Source organism: Acinonyx jubatus, chromosome B3, assembly GCF_027475565.1.
Source record: "Acinonyx jubatus isolate Ajub_Pintada_27869175 chromosome B3, VMU_Ajub_asm_v1.0, whole genome shotgun sequence".
NCBI classification, from domain to species: domain Eukaryota; kingdom Metazoa; phylum Chordata; class Mammalia; order Carnivora; family Felidae; genus Acinonyx; species Acinonyx jubatus.
Window position 1 is genome coordinate 40,567,565 of NC_069386.1, and position 23,886 is coordinate 40,591,450.

A 23,886-nucleotide genomic window follows, 5' to 3' on the forward strand; every position below is an offset into this window, starting at 1 on the left:
ACTTCACGGATGCATTTGCCTAGGTTCTCTTTTCTGAATTACTCAGAGTCTCACAGAATTGCTCTGCCACAGTTAGGGAGGGCCACAGAAGAGCGATCTCCTTTGATGGCTACCAGGATTCTCTTGTAAAGGAGGAAATGTGAGAAGGGAGGAGGTTGCCTTGGTTTAGTTACTTGCTTTTTTACCTTTATTATCATTATCATTATTATTCATGAAAAACTATAGAGTGAAAATATACTACTAAATGCAGTGTGATGTGCTGGATTAGATCCTGAAGCAGAAAAGGGCATTAGTAGAAAAACCAAATAAAGTTCTGTGGTTTAGTTAATATTGTAGCCAATATTAATTTCTTAGTTTTGATTAATGCACCATGTTTATGTGTTAACATTAGGGGAAGTTAAGTGAAGGATTTACAAGAATTCTTGTTCTATCTCTTGTAACTCTCTGTATATCTAAAATTATTTCAAAGTAAAAATCTTAAAGAACTGAACTTTTTCTTGTTTTGTTTTTATTTTTTAAAGTTTTATTTATAGTTGAATATACAGAGTAATATTAGTTTCAGGTGCAAAAGAATAGTAAACTTAAAAAATACAATTACAGATTTTCAGAATACAGCAGGTTAATTCTTTTGAAAGAGGACATGTGTGAGCGGGGGAGGGGCAGAGGGAGAGAGAAAAATCTTAAGCAGGCTCCACGGCCAGTGTGGAGCCTAATGCTGGGCTCAATCTCACGACCATGAGATCACCACCTGAGCCAAAATCAAGAATCAGACACTTAACGAACGGGCTGAGCCATCCAGGTGCCTGGTAGGTTAATTTATAATATTTGGTACAGACTCTTCAACTTAACATTCTTGTATTTCCTCTTAGCCTCATGTGGTTTGTGGCGATCAGCTTGTTCATAGCCCCTACATGCAGTGTCTGGCTTCCCTCGCTGTGGGACTGCATTTGGATCAGCTGTTATGTAACCCTCCAGTGCCACCACACCACCAGAACTGCCTCCCTGACCCAGCATCCTGGAATCCAAATGAGTGGGCCTGGTTAGAATGTTTCTCAACCACCATAAAAGCTGCTGAAGCCCTGACCAACGGAGCACAATTTCCAGAATCTTTTACTGTTCCTGATCTAGAGCCTGTTCCAGAGGATGAGCTTACATTCCTAATGGTAAGCCTAAAATTAGCTGCTGTTATATGCAGCTGAGATTGTATCATGGATGTTTAGCAAGTAGCAGACCTTCAGGATTTCCTAGCTTGGATAGCTAGAAGCATGCCCTTAGATAAACTTAAAATGTTTTGCTTTCAGATAGTCATTTTCAGTCTTATGGCAGCCCTCTATGGTGACAAAGATTGTTTATAGGAGAACTGTGAAGCACCTGTAAACTTGTTGGTTTTCAATGACATAGTCCCATATTTTCTCACTTTTTCTCCATAGGTGCCACGTTTAGTACCTCATTTATACATATTTTAGCATCTTTTCCTGGGTCATCTTGTGAGATTTATTCCACATAAAGACTCTGAATTATTTGACACTCTAATCATGTTTTAATCTCCATAAAGTAAGAATATAGAAGAGCATTCCAGTTGTTATTTCTTATTCTAATTGAGAGTGTCTAGATATAGAAACTGTGATGTAGATAAAATGCCTATGTAGATAGTGCAGGCCAGCGCTTGATCTAACAATATATTTGCTTAATTAAGATTTGTACATACGGGGGGCACCTGGGTCAGTTAAGTCAGTTAAGCATCCGACTTTGGCTCAGGTCATGAACTCGTGGTTTGTGAGTTCGAGCCCTGCATCAGGCTCTGTGCTGATAGCTCACAGCCTGGAGCCTGCTTCGGATTCTGTGTCTCCCTCTCTCTCTCTCTGCCCCTCCCCTGCTCATGCTCTGTTTCTCTCTGTCGCTCGAAAATAAATAAATGTTAAAAAATGTATATATATTTGTACATACAAACATTTGAATACATAAATATACAGTATAAAACAGAAATACGAATTGAGGGAAATTATCGAGGTATAGGTCATTTATTTATAGATATAAAATATAATTTTAATTTAAGAAGAGTCCTTCTGAGCCCATTTGCCCCAAATTTGTCATTTTGTAGATGAGGAAATTGAAGCCTGGAAAGATGAAGTGACCTGCTACTGCTGTACAGCTAGTTCGTGGGGGTGGTGACTCTTGTACCTGTTGGTGCTCAGAAAACATAAATGGTTAGCTTCGAATCACCATTGTATTAGTGATAGTGATAGTAGATAGTAAAATTGTTTATGATAAAGGAGAATATTAACATGCATAGTCAAATTTGGTGTGATTGTAAAACTCCTCCTAATTTCACAGTATTACTAAGTTCTTTTATGGAAAGAAGACTTAGTTAAGCAAAGATACATTTTGATTAAGCAAGATTCATCTTGGTGTTTATTGTGTCTTACAGGATAACAGTAAATGGATTAATGGCATGGATGAACAAATTATGTCTTGGGCAACATCCAGACCTGAGGTCAGTAAAGATAACTAAATGGTGGTTCTCAGTAAATCTTCTGATTTTAAGTGTGTGTTTGTCACCTGATGTCTCTCTTAGAGGTTGGCACATACTTGAATGAATGAATGAATGAATGAATGAATGAATCTAATTTTGAGATGATTGTGGTTTTCCAGGACTGGCACTTGGGAGGTAAATGTGATGTCTACCTGTGGGGTGCTGGCAGGCATGGACAGCTTGCAGAAGCTGGAAGAAATGTTATGGTACCTGCAGCAGCTCCCTCATTCTCACAGGCCCAACAGGTAACTACTGGGTAAAGAAATGGAGAAGAAACTTGGGAACTAACAATTCTGATTCCCTTGCCATTAAAAAAAATTTTTCCATTGTGTAATCTGTGGTGAGGAATAACTGAACAAAGTCATGTATAGCCTCCAAATAAAAGATTTCTAGGGTTTTTGTTAATTTTCTAAGTTTTTCTTGCTTTCAAGTGCATCAGCATTAGACCAGCCTAGTACATATTTACAGAAGTTAACATGCTCCTAATTATTGATTCTGTTTGAGGGCCGTTAACTTACAGGGATTTTTAGCTAGATTTCTTTAACACCCCTCTCCTCTTCTTCAGCCGCACAGCTGGCTGAAATTCCTGTAGATCACATAGTTCTAAATGATTTTAAATAGTCCGATGAGCCTCCTACACCTCCTTAAGTAAGCAGTTTTATAACAATCAAGGGCTTGTAGGAACCCCATACTTATTTCAACTCATCCCCTTTAGTGAAAGGATAAAATAATTAATACAGGCATCCTAAGTATATGTAGAATCATTTTAAGTGTTAAGGTTGTATAATGAAGGATAATATAGTTCTGTGTTTCTTTACTAGGTCATATGTGGTCAGAATTGTACTTTTGTCATCCAGGCCAATGGCACAGTGTTGGCTTGTGGGGAAGGAAGTTATGGCAGATTGGGGCAAGGAAATTCAGATGACCTTCATGTGCTGACAGTTATTTCAGCCTTACAAGGTAAAATTATTCTCAATTAAAAAGCTGGTCAGAAAATATGGACTAACCATAGGAATGTTTGCTTATGTTGGAACTCATCTCAAACCTTTGCTGGATAAAGTCATAATAGGATTTTCACTTATTTAGATTCTCATTTAGGATGTACAGCCTGATTTCCATATTTTAAGCTGTTATTTTGCAAGCTATTTTTCATGGCAGTGCTAGAATTCAGTGATATAAATAACTATTTTAAGACCCATAAAGATTGTTGTAAACAAATTCTTATAAAATTACAAAACTGAAATTAGGCAACTATTGATAGCAATAATCATGCATGTGTTTCCTTAAGAGTAAAAATCAGTTTCTTTGGATATGTGCAAATGTACGAAAGACTTTTACAGAGTTCTCAGAGTGCTGTCAAAGACTGTCAGAGTTCTCTGACTTGGAAAAAGTATATCCCTGGAGAAACCACTGCAGGAGCCCCTGGCTTGTTCCTTAAGTCAACTTTTACTGACTCCAAAGCCTACAAGAGAGCAAAGAGGGTTTTTGTATTAAAAGCATACAAGTAATAATGAGTTGAGAACCAATTCCGAAACAGTTCTAAGTTCTCTTCCTTGGGATCTAAGTGTGAAGAGCACAGCAGTGGGGACGGGAAGGTGGGACTCCTGGCCGGAACTACCACGTCCTGCCTCTAGGACCTTGCACAAGCTATACTAGACCTCTTTGTGACTTGGTTTACCCATTTGTAAAAGTGGTGATGATAATATCTGCCTTGTAGGTTTTATGTGAAAATAGAGAAGAGATAATCCAGGTAAAGCATTTATAGGAGTGGCTAGAACATAGTCCTTAATGACTGACTGTTTCCGTCACCCTCCTTTCCTTCCTGGTCATCATTATTTTATGGGACTGCTCTCAATTTACTAAGTTATGGCTACGAATGTGATTTAAAATTAAAGACATTGTTTTTATTACTGTAGTGCAGTTTTGGTGTTTTTCCATTCTAAGAGTATTCTGTAGCAGCTGTAACTAAAGAATTTTAACATCCAGTGATTCTTGTTGGGTTTCTTTCTGCTCTGTTCCAGGATTTGTGGTGACCCAGTTGGTGACATCTTGTGGTTCTGATGGTCACTCAATGGCCCTGACTGAAAGTGGTGAGGTCTTTAGCTGGGGAGATGGCGATTATGGCAAACTCGGCCACGGGAACAGCGACAGGCAGCGGCGCCCCAGGCAGATCGAGGCCTTACAAGGAGAAGAAGTGGTGCAGGTCAGGCAGGACATGGATAAGTTTGCCTTTGAATGAAAATACACTAGCTGTTGAATAGGGTTCTCAAATTCATGTAACAGGAGATAATGGTAAAAATACATGATACAATCATTACAAGAGATCCACTGTTTCTGGTTGTTCATTCTTGACTTTGTCAGAAGTTTGAATGGGCTTTGGTGTTAGAATGGAGTCCTTTTTCCTGAACCAGCTGGTTGGCCCAGGCTGGGGTACTCCAGGTCCTTGGAAGAAAAACAGTGGGGTTTAGCTTCTGCCCCATAGTTCTGGACACAGTATTAGTTTGAATGAAAAGCTTTCCATTTACCATTATTGTTACCAAGGCTGAGTTGTACACATATTCTGGAAAGTCAATTAGTGATTAATGTAAAATTGCCTAGCACTTTAGCGTTCACAAAGCATTTCCACATTTACTGTTACACGTGGTCTAGGTCATCTGTACACAGCTGCAGGATAGCAACAGTTCTTCCAATGTAGGCTCTTCAGCTTGGTCTTCCTGAGGATGATGAGGCGATAAGATTTGAAGGAGCAGGAGGGCCACTTGGGCAGGTCGGACATACTGGTCTTGAAGACCCAGAGTTGTCAGTGAAGTTTATTACTATATTATTACCCGAAAATGACGGAGTTCTTTATTTCTTAGTATACTCTCTTCTTAATTTTTTTTTTCTTCTTGGTTCCGTCTGTAGATGTCTTGTGGCTTCAAGCACTCAGCAGTGGTAACTTCAGACGGCAAACTGTTCACTTTTGGGAATGGTGACTACGGTCGTCTGGGTCTTGGAAACACCTCTAACAAAAAACTACCAGAGAGAGTGACTGCACTGGAGGGATATCAGATTGGACAGGCAAGGAATAAATCCATAATATGTTTCATGGTCGTAGATTCGTATTTCCTCTGTGTGCACTGAGACTCTGTTCTTTCAGGAAGACTAGAATCACCAGTTCTACTTAACCTCATGTACATTTTGTTTGGCGTACTTGATCATTTGTCATGATTTTTTTTCCCAATGTGAAAATTAACATTTTAAGGCAAACAATGTGACCAACATATAGAAGCCTTAATTCAGGATATGAGTGTTTTAAAAACCCCTCTGTAGTACAACTTGATATAAAACCTTTAAACAATACAGATTTTTGTCATTGCTGTCTGCTAGTTTTGAAGTAGATGGCTGAAGTGCAGCATCATGGGTAGCTACTGCTCTTAAGCAATATTGTCCCTGTCCTGTATACATTGAGACTATCTCTGAACAAGGAGATATTTTTATCTTTTCCTGTATCATTCCTCAGACGTATAAATGTTTTTAGTCATATGTACTTTTTCCTCTTTTATGCTCTCTGATTCTGAGTTAGCCACAGGTATTTAAAGGATTTTGCCTTGGAAGAAAAAGTTATTTTTTTCTTTGTGGACATTAGGAATTTTTTCTTACACATTTTGGTTAACATATGCAGAAAGTCCTGAAATTAATAAAAATACAAATATATATAGCCGAAGTCTCGGAAGCGGGTATGTGGTTTAGGTGCTATGTGTTTGTCTTACTGAGTACCCTGTTATTTCTCCAGGTGGCCTGTGGTTTAAACCACACTTTGGCAGTATCAGCAGACGGCTCCATGGTGTGGGCTTTTGGAGATGGGGACTATGGAAAACTAGGCTTAGGAAATTCCACTGCAAAATCTTCCCCTCAGGTCAGTATTGTCTTTGTGTCAGTGCCTCTTTTTACTTGGAAAATCATTTACCTTTAACATTTTAGTAAACTTGTAATGAAATTTGGAAACTTCTATTACTTACTCTTAAATGTCCAGCATTTTGGATCTTGGTTTTAAATAAGCCATTAATTGCTAAAATGAATGTAAAAATTCTGCATGGAGAAGCCTGTGTCTCCATACACAGGCCGAACAATGTAGGACTATCTCCCATGTAGAGAAGAAATAGTTGTAAACATGTCTCCAAGGTGTCTTATGGAGGGAACCATGAACAATCTTGTAACCTTATGCTTGCAGCTGCCATTTTAGCTTATTATTATCACTGAATTATAGAGGTATATACCTCCTTTTAAAAAATAATAAAAAGGAAATGCAGAAAATAATAAATTAGAAGCTAGTATGTTACAGGTTTCTTGGCTCTGCAGAAGACCTTCTGTGCAATTCTTTTAGTGGGTTTTCCTAACACATTTAACAAGCAGCATGATTTACGAATATTTAATATGTATCTTCAACTCCAGATGCCCTATCATATATAGTCTGTAACATCTTGATATCTAGACTGCTGAATATTGCGCTAGGGATGTGGAAAGCCAGGAAACCATCTCTGGGGTGCATATAAAGCAGTTATTATCACCTCTGAAAGTAGAAAAAGCCTAACTGGGAGCAGCCCGTGGACATGGTCTTGCAGTATTATTTAAAAGGCCACAGGATTCTCTTTGGTCTCTGTTGCCTAGAGAAATGCTTTCACTCACCTGGGGTCCTAGGGATTTTAGTCAAATGCCCCTGTCCCCAACACTCCCTCCCACAGATTCAATTTAGGAGTGTGAATTTGGGTGGAGACAGGTAGGTGACAATTAGTATCTTTATTAGTAGACAATGCTTGTTTATACAGGCCAGTAGGCAAATTCAAAAGTGTTCTTATTTTCTTTTTAAAGTATGTGCTTTACGCTTATATTTTTCAGAAAGTTGATGTCCTTTGTGGAATTGGAATAAAAAAGGTTGCTTGTGGAACTCAGTTTTCTGTTGCATTAACCAAAGATGGTCATGTGTATACCTTTGGTCAAGGTGAGGCATTTTCCAGGCAATACTTCACTTGTCTTGTGTACACATGTATTACAGAAACATTTGCCTTCCAGTTTTACAGAAAGTGCTCTAAATTGAGTTGTGTTTTGTTCTGGGTGATGAATGGCCACTGTGACCTTCACTCACTAGCTACTTTTCTGCTCCTTTTTCATGAAATTTGTCATAAGGACAAACTCTTCTCCCCATTGATAGTCTGTCATACCAGAGCCTTTGATCCTGCTAGAAGAGTTCCTGCCAAAGCCCTTCCCATCCTCCTTTCTTCTCCCTCCACTGTTCTGCCATAAACACTTCTTGACCAACAGAGCTCCTCTGGATCCTGTCTGATTCCCCAGCCCTCTCAGGGACTGGGGATTCAGGTCTTAGGAATTCACAGGCATTCAGGGTTCAGATCTTGAGTGGTTCTTAGTCGAGTCATCCACTGTGGGATTCCCTGGCAGTATATTCACCTTCTTAAATCGAACTTCTTAGCAAGTTGTAGTGACTGAGGAAGGTGTAAGGCAAATGTGAGGAAGGGGAAGAGGAAGGAATAAGTCGTGAATGAGCTTTCTAATCTTGGAAGAACTCTAATGCCACTAACTGAGGACAGGAAGCTGGTTTGGAAGTAGGTAAGAACTTAGTTAAGGTCATACTGAATTGGAGCCATATACTCTAGGTGTATGTATGGAGATGTCTAGCAAGTTATTGGGGATTTGGATCTGGAACTCCAGAGAAATTGGATATGGAGATGTAGGTTTGCATAATGCACAATAATAGTACTTAGAACCATGTTAACAGGCTCAGGAAGCCCACGGAGAGTATAGAATAAAAAGACTTGGATGGAACTCTAGGGCAGGTGAGCACAGAAAGAGGACTGGGGAGAGTTGGCTTTGAAAGGGGTGAAAGAGAGGTTGCCAGTGAGCCAGGGTAGTGAGAAGTCTCTGCAGGGTGGGAGGGGGCTGAGGCCAGGTCATCAGAAGGTCATGTGGACCTCCAGGGGCTGGAGCCTGAGAAGAAGCAGTTAGGAGCTGCTCATGGCTTTTGACAGTACAGTCTCAGTGTAGTGGTGAGAGTGGAAGGTAGGCTGCAGGAGGTGGCCAAACCAAACAGTTCTAGAGGCCATGGGGTAACAGGGGCTGGCCTGCACTTTCTAGAAGTTTGGCAGCAGAGGGAAAGGGAGAAGTTGGCTGGCAGTTTGAGGACAAGGCAAGTTGAGCAACGTCTTTTCTTAGAGTACAAGAACTGTAGGGCCTTTCTTAACTACCTGCCAATCCTCTCAAATAGGAGGATACTGGAGGTGCCTCTTGGTTTGAAATAAGCTGCTAATTTTAGATTTATTTATTTTATGAATAAGGAGTCTGTGACATTTTGCAAAGAAACAATTTCAAACTTCATCCGCTCAGAATCCAGTATACCTTACCAGAATAGCAGCTTTGGCTCTAAAGAGTTCTATATGTCATCGCCATTCCACCAGAAAAGTTAGAGAACTCATTAGAAAACATAAAGGACTGTTGTATGCCATCCATAAATTTCCTCTATTTCTTCAGATCGCTTGATAGGCTTGCCAGAGGGGCGTGCTCGCAATCATAACCGACCACAGCAGATCCCTGTGCTGGCTGGAGTGGTCATCGAAGATGTGGCGGTTGGAGCTGAGCACACTCTTGCTTTGGCATCAACTGGAGATGTGTATGCCTGGGGGAGCAATTCAGAAGGGCAGGTAAATATTTATCTTGCTTGCCTCATATTCTAGAAATCTGACAGTGTTCCTCGTTTGGTAAAGGGATAAGCTAGGAAACTCATAAGATCTACCACGATGCCTCACACATATCACTTTGACACGGACTGAATTATTTGTGAGTCCAGTTGTGTATGTGTCTCTCTTGATTGTGACCAAGTAGGCATTACACCATGGTTTAAAAAAAAATCTGATGGTATAGCAAAGCAGTTAAGGGAATTAACTGAGTATGTGTGTGTATCTACACTCATTAAGTACCTGGCACATAGTAAGCAGCACTTTAGGGGTATTTGCTATTGGCATCATCATGATTTTTACTATGGTAATGGGTGAGATTAGGTCCTAGGAGCATCAGTTAATCTGGAAAATGGAAAGAATGAACCTATACTTTTATGTTTAATAATATGACATAGTACTGTACATAGTATGGTATCCATAGTATATTTGTGTTTCTGCAGGAAGTCTTGTCATTCTTGTTCTACAGAGGAATAAACTGAGCCTCTAAGAGCTTGAGAAAAGATTCAAGAAGTTGATGTATTCAGCCTACTTTATATATGGAGGAGACACAGATTTGGGTGGGAGATGTCTAGGATGCCTGCTGCTACAGTGGCTTTCAGCCCTGCGTGCAGAGCCACATTCCCTTCCTCCGTAAATCCTCTCTGGGTCTGTCTGCCCATAGAGCCAGAGGCCCTCAAGTTCAAGGTCTCCATTGTTCATCGGTGACTCTGTGGTCACCTCATCACTATGTTAACAGATGAGGAAGCTGCTCATCATTGTGGTTTGCATGCACAGTGTCTTAATGAGAAGAGAGTTGATGCTGAAGACATCTTAGGGAGGTCACTGGCAGGGTCTTGACATGATTCTCTCTAATGATGTCAAGGTGCTTAGCTGCTGAAGCACTGGGTGTCTAGTCACACCCTAGGAACAGAGACCGGGAGATGAGAATCTGCTTCTGTGTACGTTTTTATAGCTGTTTATTTATTGTTACCCAGGCATCCCATCTTAAAAGGAAATCAGTGTGTTTTAAATAAAAGCTGTGTAGATCATTCTGTTATTTTTTTAAACTATTCATGAATTAATTTCCTCTCTAGAAGTGGAATCCAAGGATGTGTTCAGTCATTAAGACTCACTGCTAGATTTGGAATAGCCTTGTTGCAGCTTGGTTTTTAGGAGACAGTCTGAGCTGTGAGGACTATTCTGATAGAGACAATCAGAATTAACTTCATTTTTTTGATGTTGGTTAGTACAGATATTTATTTGTATCTGCTACCACCTAAGGCAGATCTCATCATCTTGACTTCCTCTCTTTCTCTTTGTAATTGGCTCTGTATTTTTGTAATTTATTTCCAGCTTGGCTTAGGCCACACCAACCATGTTCGAGAACCAACCCTGGTAACAGTCCTGCAAGGGAAAAATGTCCGGCAGATCTCAGCTGGCCGCTGCCACAGTGCTGCATGGACAGCGCCACCTGTCCCGCCAAGAGCACCCGGTGAGGGATGAACTACCCTTCTCCTGCAGCTTCTCTTTCAGCAGTGCCCAGCTGCTCTGTCTGCCTGCCATTTTCAGACTGCATCGAGGCATCATTCTGAAACCGCCAGGTCTCCCCACCCAGCCAAAGCAGTCTTTGTGCTGCCAGCACTGTAAATACTTTGATAGCAGGTGATGCTCCTGCAGACCTCACACAAAGCACTCCCTCTCTGCACCCCGCCAAAGAAAAAAACCTGTCACTTAGGCAAAAATGTACAATTTTAGAGCAGCAACTAAGTGTTTTTTCATATTTATATGAGAGAAGTGATGAATCATAACTTTCTAAGGTTTGCTGTTAGGAATAAAGATTAAAAGGTCTGAGACCATCTGTCAAATTCTTCACACACACCCCCCCCCCCCAAGTTAACCATTTGAAACATGATGTCTGTGCACTGACACAGAAAAAAAAAATGTTGCCATTTTACTCCAGCATGTAGTAGGACCGATAGGCAGTTTTCTACCTTTTTGTTTATTATTAAATCCTTATAAAGCTACAAAAACATACTAAGAAAATGTGTGTTTGCGTACTTAACATCCTAGCAAGTACTGTCCAGATTGGGTCCATCTTCCATTCCCTGCAAATGTGGGGCATTTATCATTCTTAAGCATTTTTTTGATATTGGGGCTGTTTCTCTTCCAGGCCCTTAAGCCCGTTATTTCTACCATTCTCTGGTGTCTAAGAGACTAGAGTTTCCCTAAAGCAACCTTGTGCCTGGGAACTCAGTATCCTCTTCCCTTTTTGCTGACCTCTACTTCTAAGCCAGAGGTCCCTGGGGAAGACTCACCGTAGAGAATTTTTTCTTCTAGATAGGTATCCTTAGAGAGCAAATGAGGACTGCCAAGTAGAGGCCAAACAAGCAGGAGATGGTTTCTGATTAACAGAATCTGGAATGAGCAGTGCTATGCACACACTGACAATTCCACGTATTCAGGGTCCTCTTCATCTTCCAGAGAGATTTCACTTGCACTTCAGGAGAGAGGCTATGCAGTGTGGTGGTTAAAAGTCCAGACTCTGGAGCCACATTGCCTGGGTTGAATCCTAGCTTCTCCACTTACAAGCTGAATGAATGATCTTCAGACCCAGTTTCCTTGTCTGTAAAATGAGGATAAAAATAGCCCCTATTGTAAAGGGCTATAGGATTAAACAATTTGTGTGAAACTCTTAGAATAGTGCCCAGCACATAGAAGTACTCAATGTTAGCTTTTACTAATAATATTAATAAAATTAACTAGAATAAAAATAAGCTGGGAACTGAGCTGTACAAATCTTTATTTACACAAAACTCAAATAAGTAGGGTGTTGTATGTTTACTCTTTTATGCATTTTTAATAAGAGGTTCACCATGAATGTGGTCCTTACAGTCCTTGCTTCTGCAGAGCTCTTATTCCTCAGTACAAAGCCTTCATAAACCATGCACCCATAGCTTTCCTTCTGTCATGGTCACTTTCTCTCAGATCCCTAGTGAGTGTGGGAAGTGACTGCTGAGTTGCCCATTTCCGTTTTCCAGAATTGCCTACCTAGTCCTGGCTTACATCTTGTGTTTTATGAAGATGGCAGTTACTGAATATGAAAGGAAGAATTTGGGGTGTTTTTGTTTTCTTGTGAAGGAACTGTTTAGGCCCCATAGTTAAATGGAAAACTAAATTAAATTAAAAGTTTCCATAATGATAAATAAAAAAGATGCTTTAAAAACCAACACGCATGCATCAAGAAATAAAGGTGAACTGATGGAGAGAGGAACTGATAAATATGTGATATGGCAAATATAGACAAATAATAATTAGGGAACTTAGGTGGTAGGAATGGGTGTTCATTGTACACTTATCTCACCTTCTCTGTGTGTTTGAAAATTTTCCAAATACTCAAAATGAAAGCAGTGCATTTTCCTTTGTAAGTGTCCATTTGCTCTCTGGGCAGGTGTGTCGGTACCTCTGCAGCTGGGCCTGCCCGATGCGGTCCCCCCCCAGTATGGGGCGCTGAGGGAGGTGAGCATTCACACTGCAAGGGCCAGGCTCCGGCTGCTCTACCATTTCTCTGACCTCATGTACTCATCCTGGAGGCTACTGAACCTCAGCCCCAACAACCAGGTAACATGTTGGCTTGGGAAGCACTGCTCTCCAGGTCCCAGGAAAACACTTTTTACTCTCAGCTCCCAAAAGATGTAGAAAAGGCAATAGTTCTGTTTCCATTTTGTTGCTGGTTTAGCGATAGTCCAGATACTAATAACTGTGTTGCTGGACACAATGCTTTGGTTTGTCCATAGCTCAAGGAAGTATGAATGGCTAAGCATGTATTTTCTGTAAAGTCCAATATGTGATGTGATTTTTAAAACTTAAGCACACACAGATGTTAGCACCACAGTCTACGTGGTTCTGTAATGAATCTGAGACACTGGGGAGACTTCCTTATCTCCTTACAAATGAGCATTCTGGGTCCTGTGGGGGAGATAAAGTAAATCTAACTGGTTTGACTGCCTTTGTAGGACAGTCAGTAATTTAGGAAGAAAGCAAGCTGGTTATGTTTGTTTGTTTGCGTAATGTATAGACATGCCTGCCAAAATGTGTCACAGTTTGTAAAACTGTTAGTCAGAAATCTTTGGGTAGCCAGTCATGGGGCATATGAGAGATTTGACAGATCATTGTTAGAAATAGGTGATCAGCCAGGCAACAGAATACTGGGCAGCACTAAAGAAAATGTTAGAAAACTGTTTGTAATTCATGGGAGAAATGTTGATGATAAAAAGTTAAGTGAGAAAAACAAAAAATTGTATAAACAATATGTTCTCAACAATGCAAAAAATGCACACACGGAAACTAGAAGGAAATAGATGAGAGCGATAATGTAGATTATGGATGACTCATTTGTGTGCGTGTGTGTGTGTGTGTGTCCTTTTCTGTATTTTCCAAGTTTTAAAAAATGATAATCATGTATTTTATCAGAAAAAAGTATTTGTAAAAAGTTAATACTATCCAGGTTTATACTTTTTTTTAATGTTTGTTTTTTTTGAGAGAGAGTGCGTGCGTGCGTGTGTGCGTGCTCAAGCCGGGGAGGGGCAGAGAGAGTGGGGACAGAGGATCCGAAGTGGGCTCTGCGCTGACAGCAGCAAGCCTGATTTGGGGCGTGAACTCACAAACCGTGAGGTCGTGACCTGAGCAGAAGTCGGATGCTTAGCTGACTGAGCCACCCAGATGCCCCCAGGTTTATGCTTTTAATTCATGAAGAATTATGTTCTAAAAGTGAGAGGTGTTATTTCTTTTGAGCCTTAGAGTGTTCCATTTCTGAGTAGCTTACTTTCTGTTACAGAACAGTACATCCCATTATAATGCTGGAACATGGGGCATTGTACAGGGACAGCTTCGGCCTTTGTTAGCTCCAAGGGTCTACACTCTGCCAATGGTGCGCTCCATAGGGAAAACCATGGTTCAAGGCAAAAACTATGGACCTCAAATTACTGTGAAGAGGATATCAACCAGGTTAGCATATGTGTGTATGTTTCACTGTCTAGCATTTTTTTAGATGAACCTTATTACTAACTAATCTCTGTGACCTTCAGCTTCTTCACTTGTAAACTAGGATAGTGGCAGTGCTTCCCTTAGTGCCCAGTGTGGTTATAGTGGGCCTAGCACACTGTTTGACTGTTGTTAGGCTGGATTGTTCATTCACTGATGGGAAGATACCTTCAAGGGACCTTTGTGGTGGTTTGGGAAAATTAGTGAGAGTTGTTTTTCATTCTGTTTTCCCTTTCTTTTGAAGAGGACGGAAGTGTAAGCCCATCTTTGTCCAGATAGCAAGACAAGTAGTAAAGCTGAATGCATCAGACCTCCGTCTGCCCTCACGAGCGTGGAAGGTTAAGCTGGTTGGTGAAGGGGCGGATGATGCTGGGGGAGTGTTTGATGACACGATCACAGAGATGTGCCAGGTATATTCATGCAGTGTCCCTTGCTGAGTCATGTGCTCAAGTGGTGGCTGTTTTTTACTGTTTTCAGTGACTTCTCTGACATGTTTTTATAAATGTAGCAAGGATGCATTTGTGAGCCTTATAAAAATCACGCTGTTAATGATGTATAGGTGAATTATAGCTACGGTTTGTGAAATGATGTGTGAAGGTACCTGTCAGTGCTTAACCATCTACCAGTGACTCACATTCTGTGGTGCTCTAATACTGGCAGAGGAAACAATGATGACACATACTTATACATTTATGTAATAGACAAATCCAGGACCACCCGTGTGCTCCGATTAATTCTGGTGCTTTTAGAAGGAAGTGAACTGCCAGGTTCTAGCGGAATTAGAAAAACAAATACTAAGAGTTTGGACTGGTTCTTATTTTGAGATCTGCAGTGACAACTTTGCTTCCAGATCCACTCGACCCTTCCTGCTTTGCTTAGTAGCAGGATTTTTCTAATCAATCCTATGACTGAAATAACTTCTGGCTCTCCTTTGTTGGTTATATTCAAATAGACCTATACCCTGCTCACAGATAGCCCAACTCCTTCCCTGGATTGACTTTGTTACTTCCGCATACTACAGGATATTTTCTACATGGGGAAGGTTTCTAGTTTCATTTTAAATTAAAGCCACAAAAATTACAGAGTTGCCTGGTTGTCACATAACTATAAATTCCTCAAAATATTCTCTTTTCAGTATGATCTTTAGTTTGTTCTCTTGATGCATTTGATTGTCATTTTTCAAAAACCTGTTCTTTCTTTTGCAGGAACTTGAAACTGGTATTGTTGACCTTCTTATACCCTCTCCCAATGCTACTGCAGAAGTGGGCTACAATAGGGATAGGTAAGGCAGTCAGCAAGTGTTTGTTGACTATCTACAGTAATAATGATAATAATAATGATAGTTCATTTATTGAGTGCTGACTGTGTGCCAGGCACTGTTCTCAGTGCTTTACATATGTTATCCCACTGAATCCTCATTAGAACCCAAAGGAGTAGGAACTGTTATTATTACCATTTTACAGGTCAGGAAACTGGGGCACTTCCGTCATGACTTTGTTACAGGACCAATTCAAATATCATACAGAGGGGAGAGGAAACTCAGACTTGATAATGAAACCTGACTTATTTGGTGTTTCTGAAGGCCCACATGGCCTCCCCTCAAGGAATTTGCTGCATCACAATTCATCAGAAAGATTAGCTATGCTATTAAGTCACAGCACTTAGTCTTAGCAATTATCTGTATTGCCAAATTTTGAATTTTGAATCCTGCTGCATGGACTCATAAATGATAAATGATTTTAGGAAACAGAGCATCCTGGAGCAGGTAGCTTAGGGGCTAATAGACCATTCAGTTGCTATTTTGCGGTTCTTCTAAAAATAATTCAAAATATGGTCCCTGGGCTATCCAGAACACTAGCCCCATGGCACATGTGGCTGTCGGGCACTCGAAATGTGGTTAGAGTCACTGAAGAACTGCATTTTACATTTTATTTAATTAATTTGAATAGCCGCATGTGGCAGATGACTACCAACCATATTGAACAGCACAGGTCTGGATTATGCTATAGCTGTCGGATAACTTATTTCTAATAGAAATGAAGGCAGTTTATTTGAAATATTTCCTTTAATTTTGCAGGTTCCTTTTTAACCCCTCTGCCTGCCTTGACGAACACTTAATGCAGTTTAAGTTCTTGGGGATCTTGATGGGGGTTGCCATTCGCACAAAGAAGCCTCTGGACCTCCACTTGGCCCCTTTGGTGTGGAAGCAGCTGTGCTGTGTCCCACTCATCCTAGAAGACCTGGAGGAGGTGGATCTGCTCTACGTGCAGACCCTCAACAGCATTCTTCACATTGAAGACAGTGGGATTACCGAGGAAAGTTTCCATGAGGTGAGTCTTGGCCAGTCTGCCTTCTGCTGGTTTTGACTAGAATTTTTCTGTGTAAAACTCAGATACAGTCTTCCACTTGCTGTCTGATTAACTCACGCCATATCCCATTGCTGCCTGAGCAGCTCAGCCCCAGCAACTGACATAGCTGCCGATGGGTGGAGTTGACACCAGCACCCCAGCTTCTGCTCCTTCCTCCTGTCAGCTCTCTGCCTGCCAGGATGGGCGAGCGAGGGGGCCCAGTTGGAGAGAGGGAGGCCTGGGGTGACCAGAGTTCATCAAGCCTCGTTTGAGAACAGAGGAATTTTTAACTACAGCCTCATAAGTCAGCACATTCCCTTCTGATCAAGTGGCATGATTAGCTACCTGGATTCCTTGTTTTTATCCTTAAAATATTTTTGATGTTATTACTGTTTTTGCTATATTTGTGTGTAATCTACTTTTATTTGTTACATTAAAAAAAAAAAAAAGCGGGTTCTTTTTGTAAAAATTTTTTTTCTCTTTTTAGATGATTCCTCTTGATTCTTTTGTTGGCCAAAGTGCTGATGGCAAAATGGTTCCCATAATCCCTGGTGGAAATAGTATCCCACTGACATTTTCCAACAGGAAGGAGTATGTGGAGAGGGCCATTGAATATCGACTTCATGAGATGGACCGACAGGTGAGATGACATTTGGAACGTGCTTGTGAGTGTTTGCAGTTGTCTTCAAAGAAGAGCTAACTGGTTACTACTGAATTTTAATGCATGAACTTACCATGTCAGTTAACTTGTATCAGAATTTCAGCTGCTCTTCAGAGACTTTACAGGCCTTATCTATGAATTTCCTGTCATCTTACTCAGGGCCTTAGGACAGCTCTGAATTGGTCACTGGTTGGATTGAAGGACCAAGCTCTCACCCAGGCTTTTAGACCCCAACATCTTACTCTTCCCCTGTCTTGTTTGTCTGTATCTCTTACTGTCCCCAGCCCAGTGTCCCCACTCCAGCTGGGTCAGTCAGGGCCCATGCAAGTGAACCCCTAAACACTGGTCTTGCAATCCCACACGAATCCCTCTTTCCCCCTCCTGCTGCAGTCCTGCAAGCTCCAGTTGAAAATTCATCTCTACCGACCAGCTTTCCTCCAGGTCCATAGCCTGTAGAATTCTTTTTTGTTACTTAGAAATTTCTCAAGATATCACAGTATTTCTATATTGTGGTCTAAGAACTAGGCCACAAAGTTTAGATTTTGTTTCTTTAATTAGCCTGTCAGACTTTGAGTGAAGTGTGTGCGTATGTATGTATGTGTGTGTGTATATATGTATATATACATGTATAAATACATACATACATACATACATACATACATACATACACACACACATACATACACACACACATATCATATATATATGGTGTATCCTCAATATTCTTGTTCTGTGCTGACATGTAGTAAGCATTTAATAAATAATGAGAATGTGATGAGTGACCAGAGAAATGAATATTTTGTCCCAAAATGGGTTTTTTTGGTTACACAGTCCTTAATAGCCATTTTAGTAATACTTTATTTGCAGAATATGTTAGGGTCTTCTTGAGAGCTATACTGAGACTCTAAGGCTGTGTAGTGATTTGAAGTGTATATATATTCTGCACCCTTCACTCCTGCTTCCTTCTTTGACTCTGGCTTTGGGCCAAGTCCGGTCAGAAAACTGTTATCCCTTAGCTTAGTGAAAGCAAATCCTGTGAGTGACTCTGTTAACAACAGCCAGGGCCTAGGGTTTTTCTCCAGTTCTTCAGAATTTTAATCCTTAGAGTACATAATTGACTAAAAATGTATTGGTCACCCCTGCAGGCCAGGTTGGGACCAGACACCCTCAGGTGCAGTTTTTCCTATAGTTACCCTGTAACATAAGGGTTACTGTCACCATTTCACAGATGAAAGCACAGAGTCCAGAGAAATGAAGTGATGTGCCCAAGGCAAAGCCAGGATCCCAAACCAGGTTTAACAGTGGGGTCTAGGCTCTTCTGCTGGCCCTTCGTTTGAAGGTCGGATTGACCCTCCACTCTCAGCTGAGCTCTTCTCTGCCCTGGCTTTGTTCCTTTCTCAGAAATGAGGCCTTCTTCCGCTCTCACTTCCTCCATGTCTCTTAGAACCCAGTGTTTTTCCCACAGCTGTCCCCATTTGTTCCCTGCCAAGCAGCCAGCCCCATACCCCAGCCTCATTTTTTTCCAGACAGTTTGGTTTGTATTCTGCCAGGCATGACAGCTTGTGTTGGGACAAACTTTGGCTAGGGTATTCCCTTTAATAACAGTGCAAACTGCCCTCACTGCCACTCCTGTTTCTTAGCCCTGGGCAGGACAGCCTTATACCAGTCACAACCCCAGGGCCTTCCCCAAGGTGTGGCTCTTGTTGAGGTCCTCAGATTTTGTTTTGCTTTTTATCATTGTTGCTTCTGAGTTGACCAAGAGTGAAGAAGTATTTGTGAACAAGTCTTGAATGGTGATGAGTCTGTGCGTAGGGGGTGTGCATTGCTGTGCAATCTTGGGTTTTTTCTTTTCTTTTTAAGTTTATTTATTTTGAGAGAGAGAGAGGGTACAAATGGGAAAGGGGCAGAGAGAGGAGAGAGAATCCCAAGCAGGCTCCACACCACCAGCACAGAGCCCGACGCAGGGCTCACGAACTCACGAACTACAAGATCATGATCTGAGCTGAAGCCAGACGATAACTGACTGAGTCACCCAGGCGCCCTCCTTGGGGGGGATTTTTTTAAACAGACTCGGGCAGCCCCTGGCAGCTCCCGCTCCACATTCCCCAGCTGACCTGTTGTGAGCACCCCACTAGGAGAAAAGAAGCAATGTAACTGGTCACACAGACTTGCATTAAAAATTCTCGTCATAGTCACATGAGCAGCAATCATTTGCCTTGCTTCTCAGATGGAAAAATTGAAGTAAAAGAAGAGGTGGAGCTTGGATTCAGACCCCAAGTCTCCTGATTAAATCTTCTGTCCTTTCTACCCCCTTCCCACAGAAAGACTTGCCAGTTTTACTTTCTTCTTTGTACGTTTCTCTTTTCTTTTTTTTTTTTACAATGAGCACAAATAAATTTTACGAAAGGATAGAATTATTTTCAAAAGAAAAATATGAATGACGAAAACAGTAGAAGCTAGACACATCCTCCAGGAGCTTCTTACCCTAATGAGGACACCAAGTAGCCTACAGAGCCCAGTGTAACAGTGCGCGGCCAGATGTGATTAGGGGTATGAGCGGGGATGGCACTGGGGGGCCCAGCGGGCTGAGTTCTGTGGAGGCGGAAGGCGGGCTCCTAAATGGACTTGATCTGGGACCAGAAGGGGTGTACAAGTCCCACAGGCAGGGAGAAGCTGTAACAAAGGGGCAGGGGCAGGTGGGCCATGTGCACCTGAGTTGTGGGGAAAAGTGGGGGTCTGGGGAATGAGCAAGCGGGAGTTTCCTGGTCTCCGTGCACATGTGTAACAAACAACTTGTCCTGGGAGCAGGTGGCTGCAGTCCGAGAAGGGATGTCCTGGATCGTCCCTGTGCCACTGCTGTCCCTCCTCACGGCAAAGCAGCTGGAGCAGATGGTGTGTGGGATGCCCGAGATCTCCGTGGAAGTTCTGAAGAAAGTGGTGCGGTACCGGGAGGTGGACGAGCAGCACCAGCTGGTGCAGTGGTTCTGGCACACGCTGGAGGAGTTCTCAAATGAGGAGCGGGTGCTTTTCATGAGGTTTGTGTCTGGAAGATCTCGACTACCAGCCAACACTGCTGACATATCTCAGAGATTTCAAATCATGAAGGTTGATAGGGTAAGTAAGCACGCCTGCCTTCCTGGCTAATGTCCGCCCTGCTGCCTCCTTGGTGCTTGCATTTTGGGAAAACTGAACTGGTGACCCTCAAGTAGGCCTGCCAATTCAGGCTTAATGTTTGGAATTTCCAGATTTAAAAAAAAATCCAGCAGAAAAACTTGTTAAGAAACATAACTTGACTGAAAACAGCCCTAAATGGATATAGAAATCACACTACAGCCAGCAACATTTGATAAATTTTCCAGTATCTTCCCGAGTAGAAGCTAAGCTTGCCACTGGGGCCATTGTGTTGCCTCTGCCCTTATTTCCTGCGCCTTTTCATCGTGTGACTTGTGCGCTCAGACGTGGTCTTGTCTGTTTTCACAAGATACTAACCAGTAACTGGCGCACGTACTGCAGAAGGAACATGAAGACGGGAATAGCAATACGTGCTCTGTGGCTGCTGTGTGGTGCGTGCCGTGGAGCAGGTGGTGTGGCTTCTCTGCGGCACAGCCCCAGCCCAGCTGCCATTTTGACAGATGGCTTAGAAATAAAAGGGCTCAGAGCCTTAAATGCACGCTGCCGCCGGAGTCATCTTTCTCACACCCATCTGACCTTGTCACTCTCCTCCTTTCAGACCATTCAGGAGCCCCCTGACTCCAGGATAAATGCCAGCTGCCTTAGTGGCCTTAAATACCTCTACAGTATGGCCTCTGTCCCTGCCTTTTGATATCACCTCTTAACACATAGTGCCTTCTGACCGTAACAGACTGCTTATCTTTTTTCCTGACAGACCATGCTGTTTCTACACTCATGTGCCTTTGTGTAGGCTCTTCCCTCTGCTTTAGGAAGTTCTTCACACCCCTTTCCATCTATGCCTGGCAAGCACTTACTTATCCTTTAGTCCCGATACCAATGTCATCTCCTCCAGGAAGCCCTCTCGGATGCTTTCCTGCTGCCCCTGACCCTTCCTGAGGCCAGACTTGGATCTCCCTCTGTCTACCTCCTGGACACTTGGTACATACCTTGAACCCAGCATTAAATTAGAATGTGTTTCCTCTATCTCTTTACCTCCCAACTCCTCAAGAGCTGGGCAGTCTTCCGAGCAGGGCCCATCATGTTTATTCTGGAAACAGTAAGGAAAGTAGGGCCTCTTCACACAAGGACCCTTCCTGCCAGTTTCAGCGTCTGCCTTTCTGGTGTTTTTCCAGTAACTATTCCTGGAGGTTGCTGTAGCCAAAGCTGTCCCTCCCCCACTGCCTCCTGAAGCTGCCGGCCTAGGCTAGGCTTGCTGGAGAGGCCGTGCACAGGAAGGGCTATGAAAAGAACCTTTCCATAAATTTTCTACATGACTTGCCAGAAACTATAAGTTGTAAATCTGTTTTGTTGCTTCAGAGAGAGGTGGGTGGAAGAAATGGTTTGCTTCTATTCAGCTCTGGAAAAAACCCTTGCCTTGTGTCCGTCCCAAGCTACCCCTGCCATCCCGGGAGTTAATCCATCACTAATCCCCTGCCTGAGACTTCTCAGCCTCAGAAAACTGACCACGACAGGTCCTTCCTTTGTGACTTTCAGACCATCGCTCCACCTTCCCGATCAGACGCACCTGTTGACATTCCCCTTCAGTGTCTTTGCTGGTTGTTGTTTTTCTGCGATCGAGGTTTCTGTGTCCTCACTGACTCAGGCCCGGTTAGGCTTGTAGGCCCTCCATCTCCCACGTCTTTGAGGTGTATTCACCAGGTGTAGGGCTCCGGGGAGGAGGAGGAGAGCCAGTTTCAAGGAGGTGAGCGAGAAAGAGAGGCCAAATGCTTTTTTAAAAACTTTTTTTTTAATGTTACAAAAATGTAGAATCATTACCATCAGTACAGATAGTTGGGCAGCCAGTTGTGTTTGCAGGGAGGGCCAGAGAGCGTATGTCGCCTCCCTAGTAGCGGCCTTTTCCACCTTTCAGTCAGCCTCCAGCATAGGTGGTTCTGTGTGCTGATTTAGCGCAGCCTGCCCCAGGCACTTTTCGGCTTTGCTGCTGGTCATCGTAATGATCATTTTAAATGTCTGTGTCACTGTCAGTTAGATGGATGGACTGGGATTTAATTCACTGCTCCCTCCTCGTGCGAGCTGTGTGCTGGCAGCCATCGCAGACGCAGACGAGGGACACGGAATGCACACTGGGAGGGATGGGCGGGGGTGGGGTGGGCGTGGAGGAGGGCGGTGACTCCCTCCCAGTTCCTTCCATTTCACCGGCTGGCAGGGGATCCCTGCGGCCGCTTCAGGCGATAGGGAACGAGCTCTGCTGCGCCCACAATCCGTGGCAGGCACCGCGAGAAGTGTGTTCTCTCACATGATCCTGCCGGTCAGGGCTTGCTCTCACCTTCCACACGGGGCCACTGGGGAGTGAGGACAGGAAGGAACCCTCTTCACCAAAAACCTTGGTGGCCGTGGGACACCAGAGCCCGCCGCCTTTCCAACACAGCACAGTCTGTCCTTCCCCTCTAGTCGGCCCTGCAGTCCTGTCTGTGGAGCCCATCTTGAAGGCCGGGAGAAGTGCTTTCCTGATTTTGGGGGGGCAGCAGTCACAGGGACCCCGTGACACCCCGATGCTGCAGTCACGGCTCCGGGTCTCTCTCTCCACAGCCTTATGACAGTCTGCCTACCTCACAGACCTGCTTCTTCCAGCTGCGGCTGCCCCCCTACTCCAGCCAGCTGGTCATGGCCGAGCGCCTGCGCTATGCCATCAACAACTGCCGCTCCATCGACATGGACAACTACATGCTCTCGCGGAACGTGGACAACGCCGAGGGCTCCGACACTGACTACTGACCGCGCGGGGGGGCCACCAGCCCCTTTTCTCAGTGATGCTCACTTCCAGTTTCATGTGGATACACTTTTATGGTAACTACATAGATGTTTTAGGAACATAAACCGACATTACAAACAGTGGCCACATTTAGTTACTCTAAATGTAACAAAGAAATTAGATGTTTTTATTTTTCTGTGATTGTACAAAAAAAAAAAAAAAAAGACAAAGTGCTCTCAGTCAGGTTTTTCCCTCCACATTTTTGGTCACTTTTGATAAGTTTGCATGGAACCATTTTGGTGCATTTTTAGTTGGGAATGGTACATTTTTGTAAACCCACCCAGTGAACATGAAATTGTACATTGTGTATAATTGTTCATTAGAAAGGACAGTTTTACATGAATATTCATATATTTATTTTGTTTTAATTTGAATTGCCTGTGCAGGGTTCCTTATGCAGAGAAATAAAGCCGATGCAGGAACCAGAGCGTGGGCTGCTTTTGTTACCTCCAGTGGAGCCTCTGACTGAGAAAGGACAAGCTCTGGGGCTAGTCTCACTGTGACGGTGTTTTGACCCGTCAGAAACACTCCTTCACACTGAGTGAGCTTGGCTTGGAGATGACAGAGCAGCCCCTGGGAGTGGGAAGCCCCTACTTTCATTTATTCTATCATCCTGGCTGCCTTACTTCCTCCCCTCACCCATCACCCGGGGC

At 42.9% G+C, this 23,886-nt stretch overlaps 1 protein-coding gene across 10 annotated transcripts in view; it reads left to right on the forward strand.

The window, feature by feature from the left end:
* Positions 1 to 23,655, forward strand: part of HERC1 (HECT and RLD domain containing E3 ubiquitin protein ligase family member 1) — a 185,545-nt gene extending 161,890 nt beyond the window's left edge. For all 10 annotated transcript variants that reach the window (XM_027067475.2, XM_053223904.1, XM_053223903.1 and 7 more), the window contains 18 exons: positions 870 to 1,163; positions 2,429 to 2,494; positions 2,653 to 2,778; positions 3,355 to 3,493; positions 4,555 to 4,736; positions 5,438 to 5,593; positions 6,309 to 6,431; positions 7,412 to 7,514; positions 9,056 to 9,225; positions 10,594 to 10,732; positions 12,689 to 12,858; positions 14,075 to 14,244; positions 14,525 to 14,690; positions 15,486 to 15,562; positions 16,358 to 16,610; positions 17,116 to 17,268; positions 20,098 to 20,403; positions 23,011 to 23,655. In XM_027067475.2, coding sequence (XP_026923276.1) covers positions 870 to 1,163; positions 2,429 to 2,494; positions 2,653 to 2,778; positions 3,355 to 3,493; positions 4,555 to 4,736; positions 5,438 to 5,593; positions 6,309 to 6,431; positions 7,412 to 7,514; positions 9,056 to 9,225; positions 10,594 to 10,732; positions 12,689 to 12,858; positions 14,075 to 14,244; positions 14,525 to 14,690; positions 15,486 to 15,562; positions 16,358 to 16,610; positions 17,116 to 17,268; positions 20,098 to 20,403; positions 23,011 to 23,196 — 2,979 coding nt within the window. In that variant the 3' untranslated portion in view covers positions 23,197 to 23,655. The remainder of the gene's footprint in view (positions 1 to 869; positions 1,164 to 2,428; positions 2,495 to 2,652; positions 2,779 to 3,354; positions 3,494 to 4,554; positions 4,737 to 5,437; positions 5,594 to 6,308; positions 6,432 to 7,411; positions 7,515 to 9,055; positions 9,226 to 10,593; positions 10,733 to 12,688; positions 12,859 to 14,074; positions 14,245 to 14,524; positions 14,691 to 15,485; positions 15,563 to 16,357; positions 16,611 to 17,115; positions 17,269 to 20,097; positions 20,404 to 23,010) is intronic.
* Positions 23,656 to 23,886: the final 231 nt, after the last annotated feature.